At 46.3% G+C, this 21,787-nt stretch overlaps 1 protein-coding gene across 6 annotated transcripts in view; it reads left to right on the top strand.

Annotated features, from left to right (window-relative positions):
* The window catches only part of EXOC2 (exocyst complex component 2), a 1,204,847-nt gene that overhangs the window by 595,690 nt on the left and 587,370 nt on the right, over window positions 1-21,787 (top strand). For all 6 annotated transcript variants that reach the window (XM_085607146.1, XM_085607144.1, XM_085607148.1 and 3 more), the window contains one exon: window positions 4,213-4,337. In XM_085607146.1, coding sequence (XP_085463272.1) covers window positions 4,213-4,337 — 125 coding nt within the window. The remainder of the gene's footprint in view (window positions 1-4,212; window positions 4,338-21,787) is intronic.

A 21,787-nucleotide genomic window follows, 5' to 3' on the forward strand; every position in this document is an offset into this window, starting at 1 on the left:
CTATAATTTTTTTGTAAAGTTTGGGATTACTTAAAATCCTACACTCTGCACATGAAATTATATTTGCCTAGCTCCAGTCCTGCACCAGTGGATTTGGGTTACATAAACCACACAAATGTTCCTTTTTTCAGCACTTAGAAAATAGGTTTCCATGTGTAGAATTCATATGCATGTTTTACAGGCCCTCATCCGATTTGCTCAGTTACTCCAGGAAGTTTTACCACTAAAGTTAGAGGCACAACGTTTGTTGTGAAAAGTCTTTGGGAACATTTGCATCAATATACACAGATTTGCAAGTTTGTGTTTGTTCATCATATTTTCAGTGGCTACACCCTTGCTGAACCCCTGTGAAACCCCATGGTCAGTGTGGAACTCTTCTCTGTTTACCCATTTCTCTTTTAAATTCTTGACGTATTAGAACAGACCTAAGTCGTATATCACCTCCTAAAGCAGCAAGGTATATTCCTTATCAAAAATGTCATAAGAAGACATCTCTTTCAGACGCTCTTAACATCTGCATATTGAACACCACAGAAATGACAACTACTCTTCCCCACCTTCTAACAAGAGCTCCCATTCTTGAGACCATTCTGGGTGTCAACAACACTGTTCTCGAACACCAGCCTCCTCATCTTCCTTAAGGTGAAACTTACCAATGGAACCAGCTTTGAGTTCCTGGTTCCTTCATTCAACCCCTCCCAAGACGGAGGTTCTTCTGCAGGCTATTATGGCCCTTTTTTTGGCATGCCACGCTGGGCCTTAGGCCCATCCTGGATTTTGATTTCCTGTGCTTCTTTATCAGCCGGGGCAAGTTCAAGATACTATCATTGAGTCATGTTCTCTTGGCTTTTAAGGTTGGAACTGGATGGAATCCCCCGACTTCTAGGATCCTAGTTCTACATCATAGTCCTTGCACCCCACTGATGCCATCATCGCTTCATAAAATGGTCTTAGCATTAGCTTGCAGTGCTGCCTTACAAACGCTCCGGGAGTTTTCACCAGTGTGCTGTTTGAGGTCTTGGCTTACCTCGAGGTCTGGGGATAATGTATTTCAGTACTTTGACAACTGGCTTGTAAAGGTAAGTTCATCCAAGTTGGTCTCAGACTACTTGGAATTATCTCAGTTGAGGTACCTTTGCATTGGCCTCTTTGTCTCATTCCTGAACAAGAATTGTCTCTTGTTCGGAGTTGTGCATTTTCCACCATGTGTCTTTCTGAGGAGTGCTTTCTCCCTGATGCTTCTTTCACTGGCTCTACTGAAGTTGATCGGGCCACGCTTAACTATTTCTTATCGCTCTGGTCTGGATTCATAGGATTCGGAGTGCCAATCCATGAAAACTCAGTGTTCAGCCTCCTCTTGCCATCTCTGACACAATAGATTATTTGTCACAGCTGATTAGGTGGGTTCTCCTATCCATTACTTGGATGTGCAGACTTTACATATGGAGATTAAAATGTGCTGGTTAGAGGTGTTCAACCTTCCTTCTGAGGTAGTTGATGTCATATAAGCTGCTTGTAGCTAGCCACCAAATTGATTGACGCCGACCTTTGAGAAAAGTTTGTTTCATGGTGCAGGGGTAAGAACATAGACCATTCTGAGGTACACATTTCAAGTATTCTGTGCTTTCCCTTGCCCAGCAGGGCTTGGCAGTCTGCTTTGAGGCATACTCGGTAGCACTATCCAGTTACTTATGTCTGCTTGGCCAGCCTTCTCTGTTCCATTCACCTTTGGTAGCCAGGTAATCAATTACTGCAACACAACTAGGTTTGGCTAAACCTCGTAACAGAAATGCCAATGTACTTGCTTATAAAATTAATAATAAAATACTTTGAAATGAAAAAAGATGTTTATTGTGCATATTTCCACCAACGCCTTTTGTCCCATGGTGGGATTTAAATATGGCTCCTACCTACCTTATGGCATCTCTGTTTGAGGTGCTGCACAGTTCCACCTTACATTTATTGACCTTGAAGACAGCATTTCTAGTGCCAGGTACATCAGTCCTCAGGGTCAGTCAATTGTGAGCCCTCTCAGTCCAGGCACCTTACATTGTATTTCTTGCCCAAATCGAACATGCTCCCTTGTTCTTTTTTTCTGAAGGTGATGTCTGGTTTCCATTTGGATCAATCAGTCGGTCACTCTTGCTTCCTTCTTTCTTCCACCAAACCCCTTTAAGGAGTAGGCATGTTTGCTTAGGCCACACCCTATGAGGACATTCTCAAACTGCATTGATTGAATGAGACCAGATCAAGTGGATGATCAGTTTTTTGTCAGTGTTGCTGTTGTTAAAAAGGGCTAGGCAGTGACTAGATGTACTTTTTGTCATCACTGGATAGCACTTTGCGTTAACATCTGCTACGCCTTTTCAGAGAATGAACAGCCTGAAGGCTCAAGAGCTATTATAGCTTTCACCAGGGTGGCATCCATGGCTCTGGCTATAGGGCATTCTGGTGGCTGATCTTTTCTGGGCATCCAGCTGGTCCTGGTTGCCAAGCAAAATTGTTTGGTGCTTTGGCAAGTAGTGATGGCTTTCACACAAGAGCGATTCTGCATGGTTTTCTTATTTAATTGGCACCACTTAGTCCTGCTTCTCAGTGGTACCGCTTTACGATTGTATCATGAGATGAAAAACCTCTGGGAAAAAGTATCTATTAGAAGAATAAGTTATCTTATGCAGTACTCTTTCTGGTTAATATTACATATTTCTACAGATTCCTCACCATCCTACCTCCTCCCCTGCTAAGTTAATGGTTAGTTTTCTAAAGTACTTACTTACTTGCTGTAGATAACATGCAGTTTGGTCTGCTGACCTTACATCAGTGCTTTATACTTGACTGTTGTTATGTCTGAGGTGGACAGAGTTGTGACTGAAGTGCAACTGCTAGGAGAAATGTATCTTGGATCCATCCTGTTGCTTGGGGATATTCTTGAGGTGAGGAATCTATATAAGGGTATAGTGACTGCCCAGAAAGAGCTTTACAGGAGGTAAGTAACTTATTTTTCTGGTATTGGGAGCTCAAATCTGCCAGAACCAGCAAATTAAATGGACCTCTTGGCGAAATGTACCTCTCGGCGGAGCAAGAAGCTAGCAAAACTGCTCTTAAACTGCTCAACAATTTTGTGTTCAGAAATGTTAGTAGACTCCAGTCTGAGACGAGATCTGAGGTGGCTGGGGGCTTGGTAGTGAGGAGGCAGGCAGAATAGTGAGTCTCCCATCTCTTGGCTGCACGAATTGCCCATGCTGCCTGAATCACTCCTACAAGAAGCAAATGTTGATACAGCAATAGCAGCTTATACATACACCCCGCTTTCTGGAGTAAGCCATCGGCTACTTTTCTTGAGGTAAGCTAATCACTACATTTTCATACTAAACAGATCAAACAGTCTCTCTGTTTGACAGGCCAGTTGTGGTCCATAGCCGCAGCTCCTTAAAGCAATTCCTTTTGGATTTTGATAGGTGTAGGGATGATCGTCTCTCATTGGCTCTTTTCCAATGTGGCATGATTGAACAAACTTGTCTGAAACACATTTAGAATGTTTTGTTCGCAGCCGTAGTGAAAAATCTGTTTGAGTACTATCTTCCGTCTAGACACCTTGCAGACCTCAAGTTTAATGCCAACGTCAGGAGAAAAAATGTAAGCTTCCAAGAAGTACTATACCAGAATGAGACCTTGAAATCAGCTGGTATCTGTTGATAATGGCTGACTAGGCCTCCAGACCGGAGATAAAGCATTATCTATCTGGACTCCAGTACCATTCTGATATCTAGAAGCAGTCGGGGATTAAAGCTTAGGCCTCCTCAGTACTCTCCCATCCTCCCCAACCACAATCACTCTGTACTGCTTCTTGTGTAAGATTGTGTGTTAGGTGCTAACACTCTTCTTTGAACTGTTATGCCTCGCCTCTGCAGTCCTGTTTCCTAAATGTTGTTTCTTGGTGGAAGGAACATGGAAAGCTGTGTCCGTGTGGTTATTGCAAAGCTTGAATAAAATACGTATTTTTTATGTTATGTTAAATTACTTTAAAAAATTATTCTCCATTTTGGGACGCAGGTTTAATGTGTGTAATCAATTATTTAATTTGGCTCGCGATTGATGTTTGAAGCACGTGACATAAATCTTACCTTTGGTGTTCAGTGTTTCAAATTGCTGCAAACATTTGTTTTTTTCTTACCTTTGTTCCTAATTCTCCACACAACCCTCCTCTTTCAGCTTGGCGATATAAAAGTCCGCAACAAGTGGCCTTTGTTGAAAAGTTAACTAAAATTGTTGTGGGTCAACTCCCTAACTTCTGGAAGCTATGGATATCGTATGTAAATGGCAGTCTCTTCAGTGAGGTAAGAGACATTTGCTCAGCAGTTATTGCGATTGTTCAGCCTCCGTACGCGAGCAAGAATGACTTTGACTCTAGGATGCACACTTTGGGTAGATTTCTTCACCTTTTCGAACTTCAGACTGCTGTGTTATCGTGTGTTTCCACAGTGCTACTTGTGTCATCATTAGGAGGTTGTCTGTTCGATAGTGCACTTTGCCCATAGTAGAAGTATTTCCGCAAGCAGATTATTTGTGGGAATATTCTCCTGCAAATTTTGTACTTTTAACAGGCTCTTTTCACCTGCAACTCTGCTGAGTTGGTGAAGCTCACAAAGTTGACATTTTTCAAAACGTTGTCCACCACCTAACAAAACAAGCCACCTCTAATACATGAAATTAAACTATTTCATTATTTTGGGACTAGGATTTTGTGCTGCCTTCCATGTGTGTAGCTAGTGCATTAAAGTGCTCCTCAATTTGGTAGTTCTTTCAGCAGTACACAAGGATATTCATGAACTGAGTTGTTATGTTGTTAGGAAATCCTCGCAGAGTCTTTTTGCGCATAGTGCCTTCAGCCACAGGAAATTGCACCACCATGTGTCCTTATGCTGTGGTCCCTCTATTAAAGATGCAGAATTTGCAGTTAATATGGTGACTCTTAGGACCACCACTTTCATCGTACCTTTAACTTGAATCAAATCCATACTTGTATGACTCCAAAATGAAAATGCCCCAGAGGACAGGAGGGCCAAGAAATGAATCGAATAGATGTGATTTCATCATTCTTGTTAACAGCAGTAATGGTTGGATTTGCCTCATGGCATCCGAGAGTGATTTCCAAAATGTGCAGACAAGGGTTGTCAGTGACTTCCATCCAGATTTTATGGGACTCTCTTCGGAGGGGATGAGAAGCGGTTTTCCGGTAGATTTAGCAAGAATTCCATCTTGTCCACATTGAGGCCTAGCTGATTTTCATCATCCACATTTGGATTGCATCAAAAACCCTGGCTATTTCCTGTCTGTCCTGGCAGCAATTGCTAGTCAGACGGAATATCACCCAGGTGTCATCTGCAAAACAGTGAAAACACACTATCACATTAGTCAGCAATTTGTGTAGTGGTTGTAAATAAATATGAAAAAGCAAGGGAGAAAGGCTGGATCCCTGAGGAACCTCACAGGAGACTGCCATCGGCTTGGCATTAATCACTAGTCATACCATCAGACAAAAAGGATTTCAGCCAATGGTAAGCGTTCACGCCCATGTCTGCCACTCCTTTGAGCCTGTGGAGTAGTTACGGATATCTAAAGTTGATAAAAAGTACTATAACATCAGAAGGGAGCGGCTTCCCCTGCATAGAATGGTAAAATGGACATCAGTCGGGGCTAATTTGGTGCTCCTGTGGGGTACCCATTCGTCTATCTCCGAGCAAGCTGGATGCTAGATAAAGTCTTGAATTTTTCAATTTGTAGCTTTTTCCAGAACCTTAAGATGCCACAGTATGCTTGAAATAGGATGATAATTAGATGGTAACCAGCATTCGGCCCTCATTTTCTTCAGAAGTAGTGTGATCCAAGCCTGTTTTATCAGTGGATATGTAAGTTTGTTCAGAAGAATAGTTGATGATTTTTTATATTTCTGATGGAGTTTTCTAACTGCTGATTCCTCACCTCTAAAATAATTGCCAAGTGCCAGACTGGTTCCGAAGGTTTTTCACAGCAATGCTCCCGTGCGCTAGTAGGTGGCTTGGTGCAGCACCATGTTGACTTGGTTCTGCAGTGGAGGTGACAGAATGGAGTCGATATAGATACCACCACTGTGTGCTGACATCAGTTTTTCTTTCTGTGACTTCATTCTTGCCTCCGGAGCTCTGCTGTTCTTTCTTCATTTGGCAAACTTTAGGATTTAACCCGTGCAGGGATTGCTGCAAACAGATGTCTGTGACAGACTTGTCCCCATCCCTCCCTCCAGGGGGTGGGGGCTCGTCCTGTCTTGCGACCGTTTGTATGTCAGGTCATCGCCACAGTCGAAGTCTTTCGGAAAGCCAAGGTCCAAGACACAAACACAAGAACATCAAGCTGTACTCATCCCCATCCCACCTCTCTCTGTATCCAGGAAAGTTATGAGGGTGTTGCTGTGCCATCCGATTACTTTGCTGATTCACCAAGGAGCCCATTCTGGGTTTGGCCTCGATGCACCCTGAACTCCTGGGGGCATCAGCAACGTCACAACAGATCGAAGCCTTCAGGGAGGCCATGTTGCACATCTTTGGCACTCTCCCAGTTCCCTCAGGCTCACATTCAGGTCCTATGGATCTACAGGGGCCTCCAGTTGAGTTGCCACAGGTGGATTCTTCCTCTGTGCTTTCTGTGGCCCTCAAACCAGCTTTGGGTTCGGCACCAGCATCAGTGCGGACCTCTGCAGGGGTGCCAAAACATGTGCCAGTCCCTTCGAACATTAAGGCTAGTAGCAATGCTATTGGTGCTTGAAACAAACCCTGTATTGATTCAGTTGTCAGACTCTCAGCCAAGCTCATTTGAAATCCAAACTGACTTGCCTTGTCCCCTTTTAATCTGATTTTGATGGAACTCTACCCATGCACCTCATCTTTTTGGTTCAGACTTTCAGCAGAACGTGCCACCAAATCTAACAATGTTACAGAGGTCCTGCAACCTGGGTGGATTTCTTCTGAGCCCTTGTTGCCCTATAATAAATCCCTGAATTAGGCATTTGGTGGGTACATGGGCAAATCCTTGTTCATGCACGCCGGTAAACTTTCAGGTTGCCAGACTCCGCAGGTCGGTACCAGGCAACACTGATTTCTTGGCTCAGCACAAGGTAAGTTGTTTGTGTGGCCGATATATGCATTTCCTTTGAGGCATGGCCAGCACGATCATGCCAGCAGTGTGTGAAGAGTTTCAGGCCTCCCTGGTGCTAACCATTCCAGATAGCCAGGATGCATCAAAATACATAATTCGGTCTGGACACCACTAGTTGGACCCCAGTTGACTTCGATCAGTCCACCTTCTGAGGTCATGGCTATTATACTTGCCACACGGCATCCCTCTACAAAATTTATTTATGCAGTCTGCGCTGGGCAAAGTTTTTCGCTGGTGTAAAGCCTGCAACATGGACCCTTAGCAGGCTAAACTTTCTCACTTTTTATTGTTCGTTTTGTATTTGGCCCAGTAAGGACTTGCAATGAACGCCATTAAAGGTAATCGGCCGGCTCTTTCGGCTGTTTTGTGTTTACTAAACCTCCTGTCCATGTTTAAATCACCTTTTGTGATGACGTTTTAAAAAGTTTGGTACATATGCTCCCTCTCAGACTGTTTGTGATGGGGCCGTGGGATCTTAATTTGGTGCAAAGGTTCCTTTTGTGCCTTCCCTTTGAGCCAGTGAAAACAACCCGACCCCCGGCCCTAAAAACTACCCCCAACCCTTAAAAACGATCCCCCACCCCCCGAAAACTCCGCCTCACTTACCCCACTGCGCTTATGCCTGAACCCATGCATATGCGTGGTTAAGGCAAGTGTGGCTGCACTTGCGGGGAAATGGCACGCGTGGCTTAGTCTGCGTTTGTAAAGGCCATTTCCCAGGGCACACAGAACCTGGGCCAGAGTGAGCATTTTGAACTTTTAATTTTTAAGGAAGTAGTTGAGCGAGCACAGGTCTAGAATAGGACAAAGGCCTTCATCCTTTTTTGGCACCAGAAAGTAGTGGGAATAGCAACCACGACCCTTTGGCCTGAAGAGACTAGTTCTTCTTGCAAGAGTGAAAGGTGGGCGGAGGACAGTGGCAAAGGTGGTGGGGTTTGTTGAAAAAGAAGGACATTACGTCGCTGGATAATCTTAGGCACTCATTTGTTCAATGTTATTATCTGTCAATGGGGCAGATGGTGCCATATCCTGCCGCCAACCGGTTGCCCATGATGTTTAGGGGCATATTAAAGGGGCATTAAGGCTGCAGGTGCCAGTGGGGAGCGGACTGGGTAGACCTCTGGCCTTGGTTCCCACAAGGTTTGTGGGAGCCGCGTCTGTGGCCATGAAATGACTAGGGCACCTGTTAGCCGTGGTGGCTAGGGATGAAAGGACGCAGCTGATAGCCCCTACTGTAGCCATGGAAAGAGCAGAAGGCGGATTGTGGTTGTCATGTGGCCATGGTGAGGCCCAATGACCTAGGAGTGGCCCTGCTATCCTCAAGCGCTGAATCCACAGAGGCGAGTGCCGTCAAAGGGTTTGTCTATAAGGGAGTTGCCTAGACATCCCCTGAAAAGCAATTTGTCCTCAGCCAGGCATGACATCTAAGCGCTACTGTTGAAGCAATGGCTCTGCCCCACGAGTCAGTGGTATCCAATCCATAGCGAATAGTGAACTTGCTGAGTCTCTACCATCAGCAATAGCTTGGGAGAGCATGGCTCAGGACTCTTCCAAGACCACAGACAGCACTTGCGCAATCGAATCCCTTGAAGTATGGGAAAATCAGCCCAATAACCATGCGGTGTTAACAGCCTGGAGTGGAAGGTTGGTGGAAGAAAACATTATCTTCCCAAATGTATCCAGCATTTGGCATTCAAGTGCATAGTCTTGCACTCCGAACAGGCCTTGGAGTTCTGGTCCAGCTCCAGGCACCAAAGTCACACCAAGTGGGGGTCTGTCATAAACATCTGCCTGTGACAGGAACCACACGGTTTAAAACCAGTTGGTTTTTTAGAGGACATAGTCCCAAAAAGTTTTGAAAAAAGGCACCCTCATGAAAGTGTTAGACAAAAAACCGAAAATGTAATCAAAAAGTGACCCAGGGAGGCTCAACTGGGATACACTCTGATGACGCAGAAAAGAAGGAACTGAGGTCAGCGCACTTGGGTGGCATCGATATAGGCACTTTCGGCGTGGACTGCTCTAAGGAACTGGTCTTGACTAAAAAGGTACTTGGTATGCTATAACTAAGAGCACGATCGCCATGTTTCTACTAAGCATTAAAAAACAGTATTTCACACAAAATTCTACTACCATTTCTATAGCAAACAATTCTATTCAGTGCCTCCACAATAAGTATGCTAAACACATATTTAACAAGGAACTACTCTACTAGAAGAATAGATAGAATGATAGTCGGGTATTTCCAATCATACCATTTTCAATATCACTTGTTTTGAGAAGAGTAAGGAAAGTAACTAGCAAACCTTGTCTAAGGAGGTGCTAGCATCAGTTGCTTCGTCATTGACACTCAGCCATCGTTTAGGTTTCAAGCTGATACAGTGCTTCTTTCTGGGAAGAATTCAACAACCAGCAGAGAGAAGTAATCAACAGTCCTGCCCTATATGGGGTATCTCAGGGATCAAACCGTCTAGTATTGGTATATGCAAGTCCGCTGGGTAATAAGGTCCTGAAGTGCTATCAGGACCCATGATGCTTTTGAATCACGGACCTAGCATGCTTTTTTTCTGGTTATCTAAGGGAGACACACTGGCTATTGTCAAAATACCCACCTGAGGTCAGCAGTTAAAAGGAAAAAAATAATTTGCTTTTACACCTAGCCCAAAGTTATAGCACGACTCGGCAAAGTAATCCCTTAGTAAGTAGGACTGCAAGCATATCATGTCCTTTTGTTGGCCACAGAGGTTGAAGAGTGTTAACATGTCTGCCAGATTAGGGTTGTGGGGAAAACAAAATTATTTTCTTTGTTTTGCCACTTGTCTTAGAGAGTTCTTAATAACCCCTTCAAGGTGCATTATCTCCCTAGTTTAATAAGGAGACTTCTTCTAGATCAATTCATAGTTACATGAAAGCTAACACCTTACAGTTGCTCCAAGAATGTGATCCACACTTGTGTTTGGTGAGGTTTTAGATCCAATTCAAGGCACCTCTTTTGGATACAAAGCTTGCGGATCATGAATGGTGTCTCCATCCGGAGATGGTGCAAGGTCTCCTCTGTAACTGGGGAGAGCCTTGGTCAGATCTATTTGCCACTGCTCAGAGCGCACAATGCCAGCAGTTCTGCACGCTGGAGTTTCCAAGGACCATTATAAACTAATGGGGTAACCCGTTCGCTGTCCGTGGACCTGGGTATCATATGGTATAGAACAACAGTTGGTCCTGGGACTCCTTTCAACATGCATTTAAGGCAAACAATACTTATATATTTATAATTCGAGACATGCAGTAATATATCAAGCAAGCAGTAAAAATACAGTTATGCACCTTTAAGAAAAAGAATACGGTAACCACTGTATTTGTAGAAGGATGGTGTCTTTTATTTATAGTACCAATGCTAGAGGTAAAGACATTACCAAACATGAGATCGTCAAGAGGTTGCTCAAAAAGGAAAAGGAAGTGAAGAAAAGGGTGCTCATGTGGAGTGAAACTTAAGAAAAGGGCATAGAATGGAAATAGTTCAACAGAAATTACAATGGTTTGTACATGACAGGCCACAACCAACTGGTGCTAATGTTATAACCAGTTGCGTGTAACAAACCATTGTAATTTCTGTTGAAGTATTTCCATTCTATGCCCTTTTCTCAAGTTTCACTCTTCTTTTTCTTAAAGGTGTAGAATTATATGTTTACTGCTTGCTTGATATATTACTGCATGTTTTGAATTATAAATCTATAAGTATTGTTTGTCTTAAATGCATGTTGAAAGGAGTCCCAGGACCAACTGTTGTTCTATACCGGAGTTTCCAAGGAGGCTCTCACTTGGAGATGAATTTCATCTCGAGTGAAACTCAGTCCTCCTGTACACCTTTCTGCGATACCTCCCCTGCCCAGAGTTCTCAGGAAGATCAGAAACGACCGGTCCCAAGTCATTCTTGTGGCTCCTGTTTGGGCACAAAGAGTAGGTTATCGGTCCTCCAATCAGGCTGCCTCTTAGAGAGGATCTCCTGTCGCAGCAGCAAGGCAGTAGTCTGCTCCCGAACCTGCACACTCTGCAACTCCATGCGTGGAGATTGAGCTGAAGGTTTTTGACATGCCTTCGGAAGTGTGTGATGTTATATTAGCAATCAGACATCCTTCCACTAAAACTATATATGCCTGCAGATGGTACAAATGTGTGGCTTGTTATGCATCTGAACCCATTGATCCTCTGTCTGCATCCTTATCTGACGTTCCCCTGTGTGCATTATCCTTCGCCTGGCAAGGCCTTGCTTTGGGCACAGTTAAAGGGTACCATTCGGCTATCTCGGCACTCTTGCGGTTGTTGGATCAACCCTCCCTGTTCAAGTCGCCCGTCGTGACACGAATCCTGAAAGGGACCTTAATTTAGTTCTCACTTTCCTGATGTGCTCATCTTTTGAGTCCATGCACAGCTGCCCTTTAAAACTACACAAAACTGTCTTTCTAGTGGCAATTCCATCTGCCAAGAGGGTTAGTAAGTTGCAGGTGTTTTCTGTCAACTATCCGTATACTTCCTTCTTCCAAGACGAATTGGCCCCCAGAACCAGTACCTCCTTCCTACCCAAGGTGGTAACACCTTTTCACGTCGAAGAAAACATTATGCTGTTGACTTTCTTTGCTCCACCTTACCCTACCAAACAAGAGGAGAGACTCCACCGTCTGGATGCAAAAAGAGCGCTATCACTCTACATTGATTATTGTAGCAAACAAAGACAAAGCTGTGCAAAAGAGAACCATCTCCAGTTGGGTTGGTCTCTGTATAAACATCTGCTAGGCACTGGCCAACAAGCAACCCTCTGAGGGCTTACGGACTCATTCCATCAGAGCCAAGGCTGTGACCACTGTGTTAGCTCACAGAATGCCTCTCCTGGATATCTGTCAGGCAGTAATGTGGGCATCGCTGCATGCGTTCAGCAAGCACTACTGCCTGGACAGTCAAGTCTGGTGTGATGAGCATTTCATCTGTTCAATCCTCCAGGACTTCTTATTCTTAATATAAACAATCTGCAGCCTCACCTCCAGGGAAATATTGCTTTGGTATCTATTCTAAGGCAAAGAATCTGCGGCTAAAAGTCTATCAGATGAACAAGTTACTTTCCTTTGGTAACGCCACATCTGGTAGAGACTAGCTGCAGATTCCTTACCGCCCTCCCAACCTTCCCACTCTGTGGTCTGTCAAATCCATCTGAAAAGTGCCAAGAGAACCTCACTCTGGCACACTGGTACACACTACCTTCGTATGGGTCTGTGCTTCTGGCTTGGGAAAAACAGTCACAAAACTGAGGTCATTTCGCTGGGGTGGCACATGTATAGACACCGTGCACGTCGCTTTCGGTGCCGACAACTCCACACGGATCTGAATGACTCCACCTACCATTGCGCAAGGTTACTGCTCAGAAAAATTTCTGGATCCAGTCAGCCCCTGGGGATAATTTTAAGGTAAGAAATCTGTGGCTACATAGAGTCTCTACCAGAGAAGGTGTTATCAAAGGTGAGTAACTTGTTCATCGCTGCCTCAGGGGTGTGTATATGACATTACTAAGAATAGATTACATTTGAGGCGCTAGTGCACTGGTCCTAGTGGAATTTGAAACAGCCTTCAAAATGGCTTTTTCTTAACGAAGTCTTGAAAAAAAAATAACTTTGGCCCACTCTTAAGGTACATTAAGGTCCTATACCCCACCCTGTGAGCCCAAGTCTGCATCAGTGGCATATTATTCCCCCCCCCCCCCCCCCCTTGGGCAATCACCTGGGATGCTCACTATCCCATCTCCTATTTGCACTAGTGATGAACCAACTTGCTGAGTGGATCAGATGAGATGCTCAGGTTTGGGGGAGTCAATGAGAGAATAGCTAGGAGGATAGGGTATACCTTTATGCCAATTACATGCTTCTCTTTGTTCATAAACCTAACTGCACTCTACTAAGACTAATGCAAATCTTACAGATTTACAGAAACGCATCCGTAATCTGTGTAAGCCAGGAGAAGTCCATATACAGCCCAATCCATGGTAATCGTTGCATGACCCCATACAGCTTGAAATTTCTCTGGTCAGAAGATCACTTTCGGTATTTGAACCTGGTAATTTTAAGGGACCCACAATGGCAATGGAGTTTGAGTATACCCCTGCTGCTTCATCAAGTGAGGTTAGACACGGAGGCCTGAGGTACTCCTCCATTGTCTATAATAGGCAGGGGAGCGTTGTTCAAAATGATCACAGTTCTCTGACTCCTATACATACTACAAAACTACCTATATGAAATACCATCTAGCTTTTCTTCACTGGTCTACAGTCCTCATTAAGCTACTGCATCTGGGATAGCAACCTACAGAGAGTTGTGTTTAATAAATATGTGCAGCCTCCATATGAGGGGGCCTATGGATAGCAGACATTCGACTATATAGCTGGATTGTGCTGCTGATTCCTATCTATGTCTGGGTGTTTGGGGATAGGAGTTACCCAACCAAAAGACTAGAAATTGAACTAGTAGTGAGTCTAGGGCTGCTGAACTGAATCTCTGGCATGCCCATACCATATACTGTATCCTGGTCACAAGAGTCCCTACACATTGTTGGCTCTGTGCTCTGAGATGCATAAGATGGAGGATACATGAAACTTCTTAAAGTTGACACGTGGTACATTTGGAAATATTTAGATCTTGGAAATTAATTGAAACATCAAAATTAGGAGATGCTTAGTAAAGCAATGACATGAAATTCTTAAAGCAATTAACATCCAAATTTGCCCTCCATATATCCTATTGTTACAGTTACTTGAACTTGGAACACACACTGGAGGGCCACTGGAGCCAAAACTGGTAAAGGAACGGTTGGGCAGAATAGAGATCTCCAGGATCTCTAGGTCCTTGGGACTGCAAACGCCTGACGCTTTGAAACATCTTTGTGTCCGCTGGGAACAAGATCTAAAACAAAAAACAAGGGGACCCTACTAACTGAGGAACCAGGGTAATTGATTAATATCTGAAACAACGGTTCCTGTGGAATGGTACACTTAAGTATAGATACTATAATGCGCAATCGCAATGAAAGGGTTGGCGCGATGTCAGAAAGAAGGAACCACATACACCAATGGTATCGTTTAACACATTTATATTTACTCAAATAATACGAGATAAAAAGATAATGCGTAGTGTCCCAAGTGAAACAAGAACCTAAAGTATTTGTGACACAATGTGACAATATTTACAAGGCTTCCAAAAGTTTTTTAACACAAAAAACGACCATCTGTAAGTATATGGATAATGTACAGCCACTATATATAATAAAAAAGTGCTGAATTAGTGGTTCACTTTTCCCTTTGCTGTCGACGACGTTTCGACCCTTTGTGAAGTGTAGGGGTCTCATCAGGACCTAGGGATGTAGGGACATCTGGGTCAGAGACTGCGCAGCTAAGTGAGGATTGTGTGCCAAACGTCAGTGATAGTCAAAGAAAAAGGATACTCACAAGGGAACCCAGCCGGGTTCCCAAGTGAGGGTGTTGGCTGGCAATCGGTGAATAGCACAGCGCTGATGCAGATAACACACCTAGGCGTGTATGGGCTGGTGTGGAAGTAGGAACTCTAATTGTGGCATATATTTCACGTGCGTGCTGCTTTTGTAAGCAGGACCAGCGTCAGTCTGTCCGCTTCCGTCTTGTGTAAAGTTGAAGATTCCTGAGTGAAGATGGACTTCCTTAAATGCACGTGACAATGCTACACACTAACAGCAAGACTGCATCCGTCTGCTTGCTGTGGGTCTGGTGACAAGATCTAGGGAGTCTGCAAGAAGACAAAGGACTGAGGCCAAAATTCTCTGGTCTTCCTTACTCACATAATTTCGCTTTTGCATCTTACAATTTAAATACTTTCATAAGACGTTGGAAAATGAGTAGGAGCTGTAGCTCTCCCTGCAGGCTCTTTTATTCACATAATATGGGAATGTCCTTTCATCAGAAGCTACTGGACACAAATATACCACAGTCTGGAAGGGAATGATTAGATTGTATTAGGTCTGGAAGGGAATGATTAGATTGCATTAGATCTGTAATAGCAGATCCCAAGTTAACCGTGCTCATGATAATGGGCGGTTTGGGAGATCAATGGAGGGCTCGCACACTTGTATCAGTGGGCATTCTAGTGATCAAATGTAAGTTATTGGAGGTTACCTAGAGCCATCACCTCTGCCCTTAATTATTTTCTCAGTCTAAATCAGTGTATTCTTGATTCGTCCCAATTCCTCTTTTATCCACCATCAGACATTTCCCCCCTCTTTAAAACACTTACAGGTTCTTTAACATCCCTACTTTTCTCCCTTTGTCTCGTTTTGCCGTTTTGCATTTTTCTCTCTCTTGCTCTAAGTGAAATTCTGGTAAAAAAAAAAAAGTGCTGGTCCTCAAAAAAGAGTACAGGTGAGCCCCCGCTGGTACCTCCGGCTCAGATTAATCACTGCGGTTGCCTGAAAGCCGTGCGCATGTTGGGCTTCCGGCGTGAACTGGGCTGGCCTTCGGCATGTGAGATCTGGGCCTGACATAATGTTATGCAAACAGTACCGCGTCCATCCCATTTGGACTCAGTGGGGTCCCGTTAAAGACTTTGCAATCAGCCCTTAATGTACCTCAGTGTAATTGTTAGCACCCCATCAACCCCCTGCCCTCTTCCTCACACCTCATCTAATGTCGTCACACTGCAACACCCACCCACACACCCACCACAACAAACATCATATTATTTTCCCGCCCAGGGCGTTGTCCTGGTCATTACAATTTGGGGCCAGCCCTGGGTGTGACTATTCTCGTCATGGATTGTTGCGAGAGCAGACTTTCTTTAGCCAATCAGGGAAAAGAATATAATTTGTTCTTCATTGCCCCTGTCAATTATCATTGACAATGAACTACGCCTCTATATAGCTTTCTGCCTGCATCCATGGAACTTCTTCTGACACTCTACCAACTTTATAAATTTCCTAAATCCCCTTTCATTTTGCCTTTTAAATCAAAACTCTACCTTATATAAAAAGGCCGAGGTACATCAATCACCTTTCTTCTCTCCACTCCTCATCTCTTTCAACCTTAGAATGATACCTTTTAAAGCCTATTTTAAATTCGGAAAATGGGTGGCAAGTGCCAATTTACAACGTTTTATGTAGAATGTTTTGATTGTGTGATTTCTGAATTGTATGTGGGATGCACCAAAGGTCAGTGGACTAAAGTGTGCTTAATAATTGGAAGAGCTGTTTTCGATAAACCAGAGCAGTGAATGACCAGACAAGGCAATTTTAGATTGTTTTCCTACACTGTACGACTCTTTAGTATCACTCTTTTCCGCCATGTTGTATGGGTATTACGAAGTATGATTCATGATGCTCTAAATCTGCAGGCTGTTAACATATCAGCAATGTCCTCTCTAAAGATTTGTAAAGCGTTAGGTGTGTATAATAGTTGTCATGCAGCTCTGGGCTGGCCCTTGTGGTCTGAGGATTTCCCCCCATGTTTCAGCTGGCTGATTTTTCTTCCTGAGGCTCTTCCTGTGTTTCTCTTCCTTTCTCTGAGATTGAGGAAGCACCTGTCGCTCTCCATGATATCCATTGTATAACATTTTATGTGGACCAGAGTGGTGCCCAATTTAGCTGACTACAACTACCTTGAAAATCGCAATTTAATTGTGCGGTTTATTTGAAGAGCATTAGTTTTAATAATGTTTGAAACCAACCTTCCAGCACCTGCTCTGAAATGGATATTATATAATGACTTACAGGTGATGAAGTGTAGTTAGGTACAGTCGCAGTCACTTCCACATTGATGTATGTGAGAAAGCAACAACTAGCTGAAGGTGTTATGACCTTTGCCTTGTTCTTTTATTTTCCCAACTATTAAACTGCTCATTCACAAGCTGCAAATACCTTCCTGGATCTGAATAGACCTAATGGAACTTGTTTAAAGTGTTTATTGAAAAATATTTTTAATGGGCTAAAGGATTGCAACAACAATACCCTGAATCAGCACAAATTGTTAACTAACCTGTATGCCACCAACATTTCCAACTTTGATGATGAATTCCTCCCACAAAGATTAGCAGTGAGTGGCACTGATTGGGTAGCTATTAAGTCTCATTAATTATGTATGAAGACGGCTTCAATTTTATGGTATAGAGATTTGTATAGTACACATTTGGCCATTGTATGGCGTCTCAACACTGTCTTAGTTTCGTACCTTCACATCATAGTCTTGAGGTTTCCATCACATACCAGAGTCTGAATTTGGTGGGTTTTTTTCTTAGCTGAATCATCAGTGATTTGTGGGGTCCATATGCTGTTTCAGTGTGCATGATCTTTTCTGCCTGGGGTGCAACCACGACCCCAAGTCATGCCAGAGTGCTGGGCCATGGCGCCGAAGCCTTTGCGGGAGCGGTCCCGAAAGCTGCTGGAGGCCCAGCAGTCGGCTCTGCGCCGTTCCAGGTCCCGGTCCCGAGGGATGTCGAGGGACCGTGCGTGGAGTCATCACCATCGGTCTTCGGGATCAAAGTCTTCGCACTCGGGGTCAGGTAAGGCGAAGCACAAGAAACGTCATCGTTCTCTGACTTCCCCTCGCCCGTCGCGTGACGCTGCTGAGGGTGCGGGTGGTGCCTCCTCCGCGGCTCCAGCGGAGCCTATGGTGTCGCCGCCGGCCTACCCACCCTTCCTGCGTCCGTCAGCGACTCCGGCCCAATTACAGGAATTCCTGTCGGCCAAGGCTCGCCTCTTTGGGCCGTCGGGTCCCGCTGGTTCGCCTTTGGGCCCCGCGGTTCAGACTGGGGGTCCTCGCTTTTCATCGCCGGTGGCTCCGTCCCCGTTGTCGCTGTCAGCTCCGGCCTCAGCGCCGCAGGACCTCCCTGGATCCCGGTCGATGCCGGTTGACCTTATAACACCTTCACCGACGTCGACCGCCAATGGCACCACTTTTGATGTTGCACGCTCCTGGGGACAACGTTGACCCCGGTTTCAGCCCCGAAGTGGACGCGGCGTCGATCGATGCAGTTCTCGACGTTGCTCAGGGATTTCTATCCCCATGTCCCTACTCCTTATTTTAGGCCTGTTGAACAGCCTGAGGACTGGGAGGGGTCTGAGGACCCTCTCGCAGCTGATTGCGAGTATGAACAGGACTGGGCAGAGGAGCTGGGGGAAGCCAGTGGTCTGGACACCTCATCAGACCTTGGCATGCTCACTCCTCCTACCGTGGCTACGGAGGATGGTGCTAGTTATGCTGTGGTGTTGCGTAGGGCGGCCGAGGCCCTACACCTTGTGCTCGCTACTGTGGCCGTCAGGACTAGCCTCCTGACAGAAGTGCTTCAGCCAGCAGCTACTTCTGCGGAACCGCTGCTCCCCTTTAATGAAGCACTTTCTGACGTTCTTTTGGGCACCTGGTCCAGGCCCACCACAGGGGCTCCTGTGGACAGGAACGTGGCCTGACGCCATCGCCCGGCTCAGGGTGACCCCATTTTCCTCTCCAACAACCCACCACCGAAAGCTTAGTTGTCCAAGCCTCTGCTTCCCCGACCGCCTTCCCTTCGGCACCACCAGATAGGGAGTCCAAGAAACTGGATCAGTTCGGAAAGAAGATTTTCTCTTCCGCCAGTTCTGCGTTGCGGTCCGTGAACACCGCATGCCTCTTGGACCGTTATTCCCACTCTCTGTGGGATACGGTGGCGCATGTGCTGCCTCAGTGTCTGGAGGAGGCCCGGACAGCTCTCTCCCAGGCTGTTGCAGAGAGGGGAGAGATGCACCTAAGTTCATGATTCGTTGTGGCCTAGACACCGCCGACTCACTGGGCAGATCGATTGCAACAACGGGGGCCGTCCGACGCCACGCCTGGTTGAGGACCACTCTATTTTCGGGAAAGTCCAAAACACACTCACGGACATGCCTTTTGATGGCCGTCACCTCTTCGGCGACAAAGTAGACGGCGTGTTGGAGCGGTTTAAAGACTCACGGGCTATGGCCAAGTCCTTGGGAGTGTCTGCAGTCCGCCCTCCTCTGCCTTCTGCTTCTCGCCCCTTTCGTGGCACCGGAAGGGGCGCCCGTAGCGTTCGCAACAGAGCCACAAGCCTGCGCAGCAACCATCCCAGCGCGGACGCGGGTTCCGCTGTGGCGGACCAAGGGGCCAGCAGGCGAATCAGTCCACCTCCACCCCAACCACCACTGCCTCCAAACCTTCCTAGTCTGAACTTTCAGGCCCATCAAACACCAGTGGGCGGCAGGTGGATTTTAGAAATAGTCCGAAGGGGCTACTCCCTCCCCTTCGTGACTGCCCCTCCGGCCATTCCACCTCTGTACCACTGCATGTCGGGGGATCACTTGGGCGCTTCTCCAGCAGGAAGTTGCGGCCCTCTTGGCCAAGGGGGCCATCGAGCACGATCCGACGCCAGAAGTAGGTCGTGGTTGTTACTCCCACTACTTCTTGGTTCCAAAGAAGGACAAAGGTCTGCGCCCTATCTTAAACCTCCGGAACGTCAATCGCTTCCTCCGGAAGGAGAAGTTCAAGATGCTCACGCTTGCTCAGGTCTTGTCTACCCTAGACCCGCAAGACTGGCTGGTAGCGTTGGACTTGTAGGATGCTTATTTTCATATCCCCATCCTGCCAGCCCACCGGCTTTACCTACGGTTCACAGTGGGCCATGAGCACTTCAAGTTAACCGTGCTCCCTTTCGGCCTTACCAGCGCCCCTCGGGTGTTAACGAAAGTGATGGTGGTGGTCGCAGCTCATCTGCGCAGATCAGGGGTTTCAGTCTTCCCCTATCTCAACGACTGGTTGCTGAAGGCGGGCTCACCCCAGACAGTCGTCTCCTACTTCCAGACTACGGCTGACCTCCTGCATTTGCTGGGGTTCTCCATCAACGTGCCGAAGTCGCACCTGATTCCCTCTCAGAAGCTCCTCTTTATCGTAGCGGTTTTGGACACGGCGCAGTTTTGGGTCTATCCTCCCGAACAGCAAGTCCAGGGTATTCGGGCTCTGATTCTGATCTTTCGGCCCTTGTCCCGGGTTTCGGTCAGAGTGACTCTGAGGCTACTGGGCCTCATGGCCGCCTGTATCCTGCTGATCGATCATGCCAGATGGCATATGCGGACTCTGCAGTGGGACCTGAAGTTCCAGTGGGCGCAGCATCAGGGGAACCTGTCCAATCACGTCCAGATCTTGCAGGGCACTGCACAACAGTTGCAGTGATGGCTCACGAACCGGCATTGGGTCGACGGCAGATCCCTCTCCCTTCCCCAACTGGAGTTTACAGTGGAGACGGATGCGTCCCTCCTGGGATGGGCCGGCCACATGAGAGAGGCGGAGATCAGAGGCCTTTGGTCTCCGGCGGAGTCCAAGCTCCATATCAACCTTCTGGAGCTTCGGGCGATCCGGCTTGCACTGAAGGCATTCCTTCTATCTGTCAAGGGGAGAGTAGTGCAGGTGTTCACAGACAACACCACCTCCATGTGATATTGCAACAAGCAAGGCGGGATGGGGTCAGGAGGCTCTGCGTCTCTGGACATGACTTGAACATCATGGCATTTTCCTGGTGTTCCAATGCCTGGCAGGTTCTCTGAACGCCAGGGCAGAGGAACTCAGCCGCAGGTGCATTTTGGATCACAAATGGCGTCTTCAGTCGGAGGTGATGCAAGGTCTCTTTCAGCAGTGGGGAGAACCTTTAGTTAGATCTATTCGCCACCGAAGAGAACGCGCAATGTCATCAGTTCTGTGTGTTGGAATCTCCAAGGCGGCACTCACTCGGCGATGCTTTTCGTCGCGAGTGGTCTGTTGTACCCCTTTCCGCCTATACCACTTTTGCCCAGAGTGCTGAAGAAGATCAGGCGACCAGGTGCAATTCATCCTTTTGGCCCCGGACTGGGCTCGAAGAGTATGGTATCCCGAGCTACTTGGTATGAGCATCGGTCCTCCGATCAGACTGCCTCTTCGGGAGGATCTTCTGTCGCAGCAGCAGGGGACGGTCCTCCACCTGAACCTGTCCAGTCTCCATCTCTTTGCGTGGAGATTGAGCGGCGGCAGCTGATTCCTTACGACTTGCCTCCTGAAGTTTGTGATGTCATTCTGACAGCCAGGCGTCCCTCTACTAAACTGCTATAAGCCTGCAGGTGGAACAAATTTGTGGCATGGTGCACAGCAAGTCTGTGGATCCCCTTTCTGCCCCTCTTTCTGAAGTACTACTGTTCCTTCTTTCTTTGGCCCAGCAGGGCTCTGCTCTGGGCACTATCAAGGGCTATCTTTCTGCTACTTCGTCCTTTCTCAGGCTCCCTGATCAGCCCTCTCTTTTCAAGTCCCCTGTTGTAAATAGATTTCTCAAAGGCATTACACACCTTTTTCCTCCTATTCCTTTCGTGATGCCTCCGTGGGACTTGAACCTGGTTCTTACATACTTGATGTGCGCTTCCTTTGAGCCCCTTCACAACTGTCCTCTTCGTCTCTTAACCTTGAAGACTGCTTTCCTGGTGGCCATCACTTCCGCTAGGTGAGTGAGTGAGCTCCAGGCTCTTTCTTGTATGCCTCATTTCCTATCAGTCCATCCGTACAAGGTTGTGCTCTGGCCCTGTCCTTCCTTTT

Source organism: Triturus cristatus, chromosome 5_2 (genome assembly GCF_964204655.1).
Source record: "Triturus cristatus chromosome 5_2, aTriCri1.1, whole genome shotgun sequence".
In the NCBI taxonomy this organism is placed as follows: Eukaryota; Metazoa; Chordata; class Amphibia; order Caudata; family Salamandridae; genus Triturus; species Triturus cristatus.